Raw genomic sequence first — 10923 nt, 5'->3', positions numbered from 1 at the left:
CTTTCATCTTAACGATGATTCTCACTGCATTGTAGCTTGTGCTTTGTCCAAATCCATTGAAGACAAATTAGGTATATATTCATACTTTTACTTTCTATTTTCTTTTCATTCTTATTATTGTTATATAATTGCGGGTTTTTTTGGAATAAATTAAAAATTATTTTAATAGAGTTTTGTCTGAATCTCTAACAAAGTTCATTATGTATTTTTATAAATATCAAATTAGGTGAGAAAAAAAGTTAAAAAATTAACAATGACAGTATTTTTACTTATAATAGAAAAAATTCTGGTTAAATATGCTTATTTCTGTATACCTGTATATTTATGGAGACGATGATAATAGTTGTCATTAGCGCCAGCGATATTGAAAAAGTTATGTTTGTTGTTTGTATATTTTTGTATACTCTTATATACCATTAAAGACGATGATAATGGTTTAAAAATTTGAATTTCATTCTCAACCAAATTTTTAGGGAGAATTTGAGTGAAATTTCGCTGAAAGTTTGGGTGAACTCATCCTAAAAAACGCATTCTGGAAATTAAAGTTGAAATGACGTGTTTTTGGAAATGATTTTTTTTTTATTTTAAAAAATCCCATAATTACCATATAGTTTAAATATATGATCTCATGCATATTTCTCAAATTTAAGAAGAAAGTTAAGATTAGCTTTTTCTTTTATATAATTAATTAATTATTTATTTAAAAAATTTTATTTCTTGTACCAGATGATCGTGCCATGAATGAATACGCGAGATCTTGTTTACGAATGTGTAATGTCAAATGAATAAGGGAATTGGATCCTCTTAATATTTTTTTTTACTTGAAAGAATGAAATGTGATTTTTTATTATACATTTTATTGGTAGGACTAAAAAAATATGAGAAAAAATATTAAAAATTAGAGATTATATTTCATTCTTTAAAAAAAAATTTGAGAGGATCCATTCCCATACATAAGTGAAATGTCACTTGCACTTCCACATATAAGTTATCATTTGTAATTAGTAATAAATCTTTATCATCATCGATTTCTTCTTCTTTGTTTTTTTATACATCTAATATCCTATTTTTCATTTATTTTTCTTCTTTAGTTTAGAGTAATAATAATCGTGAGTAATAGCTTAAATGACATAGTCTCTCCATACTCAATTAAGAGGTTATGAGTTCGAATCTCCTATCCTTGGTAAAAAAAAAACAATAATAGTAATTACATGCTTGAAACTAAATCGGCTAAAAGGGTATAATTATTTATTTCAGCCAAATTAAAGGAGATTCAAAATAAGAAAGGAAGCAGTCGGTTCATAAGTTAACTAATCAAATTCATCATTAGAGATGAGAGAGAGAGGGGGGGACACTGAGTGGGGTAGAACTAGAAATTTTCAGAAACGAGATCCTAGGATTTGGAATCGAGAAGAGTACCAACGTTTGGAAAACGTTTCCTTTTCAATTTTTGTCAACAATCTACCGAATGATGTTTCAAAGAAGGAATTATTTCACTTGTTCCATTGGACAGGACGAATTAACGACATCTATCTGGGTCGAAAGCTGAAAAATGGTTCTGTGTATATGTTTGCTTTTATACGGTATACAACAAAAGGGGGAGCGATAAAGGCCATAGCCGAGATGCATCATACAAGGATAAGGGGGAAGGTTATCTACGTAGGTGAAGCCAAATACAAAAGGGCTATGGGAGGAGAGAACACTGGAGGATGCAAAGGGGATTTGGCAAGATCTGAGGCGGAGACCAGACAGCTCGAGAAGGGTGAAAGTTCTACAAGAGTTTAAGAAATTAAGAAGATAACACCAGTCAAGGATAACCACGGAAAGGGTTGGACGAAAAAGGTTGAAGTGCCAGTAGCAAAAGAGAATTTCGTTTGGCTCTTAAGGAGTTTAGTAGGTGGAACCACAAGACCGATGGACTTCAAAGCTTTACGGAGAGCCATCGTCAACAACTTTCCCCATGTTGTTGAAGTGAGAGAGCTTGATGTGTACAAAGCTCTACTGTTCGATTCGGTGAAGAATGCGGAGGAAGCGTTTACCTTCAAAATGAATAGCTTCTTACAATTCTTTTATAGGGTTTGGAGGTAGGAGGAATCTGAACGTAGTGAGACTAGAAGAGTATGGTTAGAATGCCATGGAGTGCCTTTACATGTCTGGTCAGTGGAGACGTTCAACATAATAGGCGGTTTATGGGGTAAAGTAATCAAATGCGATGATGTGACGAAGTCTGCATTATCCTTCAGTGTTGGGAGAGTGTTAATTGATACTTGTGTCTTTGACGATATCAAGAAAAGGATTCATATCACGGTTGGAACTAGTGGTTTTGATATTTTAGTGAAGGAAATAGGGCATGCAATATATGAAGATGAATGCTTTTTGGAAGACGCAAGCGTGAAGTCAATATGTGCAAATGCTAGTTCACAAGGCGGAGAAATATTGTTGACGGCAGCAATGTGTGATCCAGCGGTTGACCTAATCAGAACACGAGCTTATGACGGTAGTGAAGACAAGGGTACAATGGTCACAACAGACATTTTTTTGAATGATTGCAATCAAAAAAATTTAATGGAAATGAAGGGACAACAAATGACGGATCAGGTCAAATTTAAGGGTGTTAATGACAATGCTGATTTTGGGGGATTTTGATGAGTGTATAGAGTGTGAATAAGAGAAAACGGTTACACAGATATGCACTGGAATAAGAAGTGGGTCCAAACAGCTAAGGAATTTTAACAGTGGAGATGGGACAAATGGGTTTGTACAAAGGAGAGAGGCCCACAAGGTTAGTAATAACGGGAAGCAGCTGTTGGGGCATTCAACCTTTGGCTTGAGAAAGAACTTTGGTTTGATGGGCTGCTGAATGGAGTCCAAATGCTCCATGTAGGTGAGGGCCAAGGCAAGCTGAGTGGAGTGCAAGTCCAACAAAGGGACGGAAATGAGGCTGGGCTGGGCTCCGTGTCTCCTAGCGGATCTGGGCCTAGAGACATTGATGAGAGAAGCCAGAATGTAGAAAGCGGAGACGAGGACGGACCGGGTCAGCAGTGGGCTCGTGGATCCGGGTCAGAGAAGCAGGGTAGGGCAGACCAGCAGCAATGACGCGGGACTGGTCAGGGTCAGCTACCTCCCTCCACTCCTGGATCGAAGTTGTATGAAGGTGACTCGACCAGGGGCGTTCTCAATGAGACCAGCCGCGCGTCGCTTCCCGTGGTGGATGCGGTGGATAACCGGGACTGCGCGCTTCACTCTGCGTCGAGGAAAGCCACTGCCGACTGTCCTGGCGGCGCTCCTGGCTGGCCTGGCGGGGAAGTAGAGGAACGAATCCTTGCCCTGGTACAATGCGCCGGTGAAGGAGCTGGGAAAACGGTGGGACAAAAACCGCCGGCTCCATTGGATGACGAACCGGAAGTGGAGAGTTTGGTTAATGAAGTAAGCGGGCAGTCTGTACATGGACGGAAAGAGGAAGGTGTGGGTCAAGACAATATGAATAACCGGGATAATGAGGATGCTGGTTCTGAGACAGATATTGATAATACACCACCAGATTATGATCAGAAGGGCTTGCAGACAGGTCAGATAGTAGAGAACAAGGAAGCATTGAAATTAGCAGTGGAGTCAGGTGCAGTTTTTTATGATGATGAAGAAGATATTATGGCGATCTTACAAAGTCAGAATGAAGCAATCACAGCAAAAAGAAAGCAGGCAAAACAAAAAGAGAAAGCTAGGAGGAGCAGGCCAAAACAACATCACAAGGTGTGTAAAAAATTTTTTAAATGATTTATAGTTGTTGGAATGTTAGAGGCCTAGGAGGGCATGGTAAGTGGAGTATGGTGAAAGAGTTGAAGAAAAAAATATAGATTGAATATGCTAGGTTTGATTGAAACCAAGAGGGAGGTTGTGTCTAGGTATGATGTAGCACGCTTGTGGGGCTGTGATTCAGTGGAATGGGATTTTGTGGAATCTGTCGGTACATCGGGTGATTTATTATTAATGTGGGATAATGTCTTATTTACAAGACTGAACTGTTATTAAGGGAATGGTGGCTGTGCATTGAAGGTTTGCTGACAAAAAGTAATTTCAAATGTGCTATTTGCTTGGTGTATGGTGCACATGTTCGGAGTGAGAAACTGGTGATGTGGGAGGAGTTAAGCTACATGGTAGGTCTATGTCAGGTTCCGTTTTGCTTCATGGGAGACTTTAACGAGATACTACATTTGGAAGAAAGGAAAGGAGCTACTAGCCTACCGGCATCTGCGGAGGATTTTAAGGAATGGGTACAAGATTTACAGCTAGTCGATTTACCGTTAACTGACAGGAAGTTCACTTGGTTTCGAGGTAGATCTTGTAGCCGCATTGATAGGATTGTGGTCAGTTTGGAGTGGCTTGAGGAGTTCCCAGATACCCGGTTGAAAGGAGGACCGCGAGGCCTATCAGATCATTGCCCTTTGATTTTAGAAGATTTTAGTATCTGTGCGGGCCCAAGACCTTTTCGCAGTTTAGATTCCTGGTTTACACATGAAGGGTTTCTGACATTGGTAAAGGATGAGTGGAGAAAATTGGGAGGTGGCATATTTACAAACAAGTTGAAGGCGTTGACAGAACCGCTCAGGAGATGGCATAGGGATAATTTGGGGGACATGGACAACAGGATAAAGAAGTTTGAGGAAGAGATTAAGAAGATTGATGATAGGGTTAGTGCTGGTAGTCATGACGGAATAATGGAGGCTAGACGTAAGGCTCTGGTGACTTGCTGTGCGAAGTGGTATGTCAGAAAAGAGATGCATTGGAAACAGATGTCCAGATCTAAGCATGCTAGAGATATGGATAAGAACACTAGGTACTTCCATAATCTAGCATCGGCAAGAAGGAGGAACAACAGAATCGACTCTCTAGTGTTGGATGGAAGATTAGTACGGAATCAGGCCAGAATAAAGACTGCGATTGTGGGTTTTTATAAAGAGCTGTATAGGCAGGAGCATGCCCCTTTGGTTGGAATTTGTGATGGGCTGGTTAAGCAGATTATTGAAGAAGAGGCAACAGTGTTAGAGGTAATGCCATCGACGAAGGAAGTACGAGAGGCAGTGTGGGATTGTGAGTCCAGTAAAGCTCCAGGTAGTGATGGCTATAATATGAACTTCATAAAGAAATGCTGGGACGAGCTTGGTCAGGAGTTTACTGCAGCTGTGTTGGGCTTTTTCCAGAATGCAAAGCTACCAGCAGATGCAAATGTTACTTGGGTAGCGTTAGCTCCAAAATTTGTGGGGGCCAAGGAAATCAAAGACTTAAGGCCGATTAGTATGGTTGGCTGTCTCTATAAGGTGATATCCAAAGTGCTAGTAAGAAGAATGCGATCAGTGATGCCACATCTAGTGGGGGAGACTCAGTCTGCATTTGTAAAGGGCCGCAAAATACACGATGGTGCCCTCATTGCTTGTGAGACGGTCCATTGGCTTAAGCTGCGGAAGAAGGAAGTGGCAATTATTAAATTGGACTTTCAGAAAGCCTATGACAGAGTGAGATGGAGCTTTGTGGATATAGTGCTTCAGAAGATGGGTTTTGGTATTAGGTGGAGGACCTGGGTGAAGGAATGTGTGACTACAGCATCTATGTTAGTGTTGATCAATGGGTCACCAACCAAGCCGTTCAAGATGGAGAGGGGCCTCAGAAAAGGCGATCATCTCTCTCCTTTCCTGTTTGTTCTTGTTGTTGACGTTCTGCACAGGATGGTGGGGGAGGCGGTTAGAAATGGCAGAATTTCCCCACTGCTGGTGGGAAGGGACAATGTAGAATTGTCGCATCTTCAATTTGCAGACGATACCATCTTATTTTGTCCACAGGAAACGAAGACTTTAGTGAATTACAAGAGGCTCCTGCGCTGCTTTGAGCTAATGTCTGGCCTGAGTATCAATTTTGAAAAGTCGAACCTGATTTCAGTCAATTGTGAGAAGGAATAGGTGACAAATATGTGTGGTTTGCTAGGATGTGCCGAAGCGACTTTACCGGTCAGGTACTTAGGAATTTCCCTTGGGGCGAATCCTCGGTTAGTGAAGACCTGGAAACCAATCATAGACAAGGTGGAAGACAAGCTGAGCTTGTGGAAAGCGAGATCTCTCAACAAAGCGGGTAAATTGATCCTCATAAAATCTGTTCTCAAAAGCCTGCCGGTTTACTACCTAAGCTTGTATAAGATGCCAAAGGGGGTTGCAGAGAAGATCATTGGGCTTCAAAGAAGGTTCTTGTGGAGTAAAGAAGATGGGAATAATGGGATACCACTGGTGAAATGGGAGGTAGTTCAAGCTCCGAAAAAGCTAGGTGGCTTGGGGGTGGGAGATGCGTTAATTAGGAATGCATCGCTTCTGTTCAAGTGGTGGTGGCGTTTTTCTAAGAAGGACTGCCCGCTTTGGAAGAAGGTTGTTTGCTCTTGTAATCAGTTGGACCCAACGGTAATGTTGTCAAACCAACCGTTGCCATCTAGAGGGGGGCCATGGAAAGATATTTGCCAGCTTAATATTAAAGAGCAACAGGTTCGAGATATGATGATCCGGGGCCTGTCCATGGAAGTGGGAAATGGCAAAAAAATCCATTTTTGGGAGGATGTTTGGTTACAAGATGGCTCTTTGAAAGATTGTTTTTCGAGGCTCTTCTCTGTTTCAAATCAGTAAGGATCCGTAATAGGGGACTGTGGGTTTTGGGATGGGTTAGAGTGGATTTGGGACTTCCAATGGAGGAGGGAACTCTTCCAATGGGAGTTAGAGTTGCTCAATCATCTTCACGACCGGATACGGGTTGTAAAGTTATCGGGTAATAGAGAGGATTCAGTTGTATGGAAATTTGATAAAAATATAGTTTTTTCTACTAATTCTTTTGTGCAGGTGCTACAAAAAGAGACTCTCTCAGCTGACATCACGAGCTACAACTTTACAAGCTCCATTTGGAGAGGCCTAGTTCCTCCAAGAGTTGAACTTTTTACTTGGTTTGTACTAGTAGGAAGGGTAAACACGAAGGAGAGGCTGAGTAGACTTGGCATTATTAATCATCATGACAACATGTGTGTATTGTGTAAAAAAGATATAGAATTTGTGCATCATTTATTTTTTGCTTGTGAGTTCACGTGGCAGGTGTGGTGTGCATGGTTGACGTTTACTGATAGAGCTTGGGTCATTCCGGGAACAGTCAAGGAGTTCTTTGAGAGTTGGACTGGAGTAGCAGGTGGGAAGTCTGAGCAAAGAAAATGGCTGATAGGCTTCTGTGCGGTTATTTGGAACATCTAGTTGGAGCGGAATAGCAGAGTTTTTCAGAGGGTAGAGACAAGGCAGTTGAAGGAGTGAAGATTATGTCCTTCTTGAGTTACAAGGATTGGTGTGGAGTTGATCCGTTTGGTTGTTGATGGCAATGTCGGAGATGACAACGGACAACAGCTTTCTTTTTGGTTTATGTTTGTTTTTTCTTGTCCTGTGTTCTTTCTGCTCCACTTTACTGTGTTGAGCTACCTATGTTAAAAAAAAAAGAAAGAAAGCATTCACATTTTTTTTGGGACTTGATGAAAATTTAGTTTCATTTGACACTTTTGACCAATCGTCAATTTTGGAATGGCATCATTAGTTGTTGTTTCAAAGTGGTTCTGAAAATTAATGTTATCGTTATAATGTTAGATACTTCTTCGTTTAACATCAGCTCCCCAATTGAATTTTTTTTTTTTTTTGCATGGAATCAGAAATTCATTCTAAGTATTGAAGAAATGTCAATTCACCAAATTACATTCAATAAGAGTTGCAACATTATTGCTAGAATTTCAATTTCAAAGTGGGAGAAAGAGAAGGTTATGCATCATAGATATGATAATTTTTCTCCATTTTTTATAATGTCGTTTCACATCATTATTTACATTATATGGAACATAAAAATTGTAAAAAAAAAGAAAAAGAGTGACATTATCAAAATTGAAGTGACAATATTTTTTTTTTCAATTTCTAAAATTCAAAACATTTTGACATCAAACTTGCTGATATGGTGTCCTCTCTCACCAATTTTTATGCATCTCTCTTCTTAAAGTCGTTTATGAAAAATATTATATATTAATATATAATAAAATTAGTGTATGTAGTTAACAATGCACGAAAAATATCTATCAAATTTATGTTTTTATTAGTATATTTTAAATTTATTCTTAATAATTTATTTAAAAATAATTAATAGTTTTAGCTCAACCTTTTAATTATTCTCTTAATTTATAAATAAATAAAGTTTTGTATTTTTTATCTTTTTAATGTTAAAAAAAAAGAACATATCGAATACTATCTAATCTAATATAATACTATCTACTTATAAATATTGAAGATATAAGAGCCCTTTTTCGTTTTTTTTTTCTTTTGGGGAAAAGAATCAAAAGATCGTCTCATCTGTATTTTTTATATTTTATTTGAGAATAATATTACGTATTTAAATTTTTTATTAATTAAATTTAATAAAATTGATTTAATATAATAAAAATTAATTATAATTAATATTATTTTAAATTTTATTATTTAATTTTATTGAATTTAATTTATAAAAAAATTTAGATATGTAGTATTATTCTTTATCTAGTGTATTATATATCCATGTAATAAATGAACGAGTTTTTGACCAATAAAATGAAAATTAAATGCAAGAATGCATAGTAGCTAGCCCTGATTTAATTGAATTGTACGTTTTCTCTCTGCCTGATTGCTTAAGGCATTGGTGTACAAACTTCGATATTTGAATATAGAATGTTTTATTGAGTTAAATGAACGAGTTTTTGACCAACAAAATGAAAATTAAATGCAAGAATGCATAGTAGCTAGCCCTGATTTAATTGAATTGTACGTTTTCTCTCTGCCTGATTGTTTAAGGCATTGGTGTACAAACTTCGATATTTGAATATAGAATGTTTTATTGAGTTAAACTCTAAAATGGTTCTTGGCATTTTGTATTAAAATCGTCTCTGAGATTTTAATTGTATTAATTATGTTTTTGAAATTAAAAAAAATACATCATTTTAGTCTCTGATCTATTTTTTATTAACGATGTGATGACATGGCATGATGACGTGAACTGTAAGTGACATGTGTCACTTCATGATTTGGCCACGTGTAATGATATAATGATGTGGTGACCAGTAACACGTGGCATGCTGACGTGGATGGTTGTGCCACGTGTCACAATGTTATTTGGCCATGTCGCAACAGTATTCGTCCACGTGTCATCCATTATATCATCGTTGTATATGCACCAAATTAGTCCCTCACTTTGCATTAAGTGACTCATTTTAGTTCCTGAAATTGAATGTCATGCACCAAGCTAGTCCCTTCACCAGTTTTTTCTCATTTTTTTTCGATAAATTCAAAATTCTCAATTTTTTTAATGCATTAATTTCAATTCTATTTTTTCACATGTTTTTCAAATAAAAGTGTTTTTATAAAATATTTTTTCTCTTGCGAATACCCTAATCGCCGACTTAGAGTTGACGTGAAGACTTTTCAAACACCTTCACTACCATCTCCGACCTCTTTCAGTACTTTTATAAAAAAAATTTTCTTGTGGATACCTCTAATAGTCGCTGTCTTGGAGTTTACGTGAAGGTATTTCAAGCTTCCCTTATTACTATCTCCGACCTCTTTCGTCTAGACTGCAGAGGTCAAAGGTGGTAATGAAGGTGCTTGAAGTTCCTTCAATCTAGCTCATTTATACATAACGAAAACGTGTATTTTATAAGAAAAAATGTTTATTTTAATTATTAATTTCTTGTTAAAAACACATATTTTTTTATGAAAAAAAATGTGTCTAATCAATCATATAATAATTTTTTTATAATAACATACTTATATATTACAAAATTTACCAATGTTAAATTATTAAAAAAATTATATAATTAAAACTAAAATCTTAAATTTTTTTATAAAAGCACTTGTATTTAAACGATATATGAAAAAATAGAATTGAAATTAGTGTATCCAAGATATTAAAATTTTAAATTTAAAAAAATGAGAAAAAATGGGTGAAGGGACTAGTTTTGTGCACGACATTCAATTTCAGGGACTAAAATGAGTCACTTAATGCAAAGTGAGGGACTAATTTAGTGCATATACAACGATGGCATAATGGATGACACGTGGACGAATACTGTTGCGACACGTGGCACAACTAGACACGTGGCCAAATAACATTGTGACACGTGGCACAACCATCCATGTCAGCATGCCACGTATCACTGGTCACCACATCATCATATCATTACACGTGGCCAAATCATGAAGTGACACGTGTCACCAGGCACGGACCTAGGCACAACAGTGAGGGGGCACTTGCCCCCACTGTGTTATCAATTTTTTTTTAAAAAATAGTTATATATGATGTGAATCCACTTCAAATTTTAAATGATCCTATTACAAATAAATTAAATTCAATTAGCCAAAGTTTTAAATTTACTTTTTTATTTTTCTATCATTTTGACTATTATTTAACCTAATCAAATTTAGTCCTTATGTCGTTACTCTTTTATTCCATTAAACCCTTCTCTTATTTTTATATTTTCAACTTTTTTTTTCTATTTCTTGTCTAGTGGTCATCCTCTCTTCATCAAAAGGTAAATTTTAAATTCTCCATATTTTTTATATAGCTCTCCATGACTCTATATATGTATTTTCCAATTTCATTGTTTCTCTTTTGATATTTTCAATTGAAAATTTTAATTCAAACAATTATAGTTTAGGTATTAATCTAATGTTTTATTCTTTTCATGACTTTATATATTTTATTTTATTCTCAATTTATTCATCCTTATTACTTGTTTTTTTTTACTTTTGTTCTATTATATATACCTATATTGCATATAAAATTTTAAAATAAATTGATTAATTTAATAATTTAAGGTTTGGATAACAAATTATCTATAATTTAATTAAA

At 36.5% G+C, this 10923-nt stretch overlaps 1 protein-coding gene across 1 annotated transcript; it reads left to right on the top strand.

Moving 5' to 3' along the window:
- Positions 1–1332: 1332 nt before the first annotated feature.
- LOC107474238 (uncharacterized) lies at positions 1333–1785 on the top strand. The gene has a single exon (XM_016093837.1). It carries the CDS (start codon positions 1333–1335, stop codon positions 1783–1785), a length of 453 nt encoding a protein of 150 aa, XP_015949323.1.
- The last annotated feature ends 9138 nt before the right edge of the window (positions 1786–10923 follow it).

Source organism: Arachis duranensis, chromosome 2 (genome assembly GCF_000817695.3).
Source record: "Arachis duranensis cultivar V14167 chromosome 2, aradu.V14167.gnm2.J7QH, whole genome shotgun sequence".
Lineage (NCBI taxonomy): Eukaryota > Viridiplantae > Streptophyta > Magnoliopsida > Fabales > Fabaceae > Arachis > Arachis duranensis.
The sequence above is the reverse complement of the archived record's forward strand: the minus strand, read 5'-3'. Positions and strand labels throughout refer to the sequence as shown.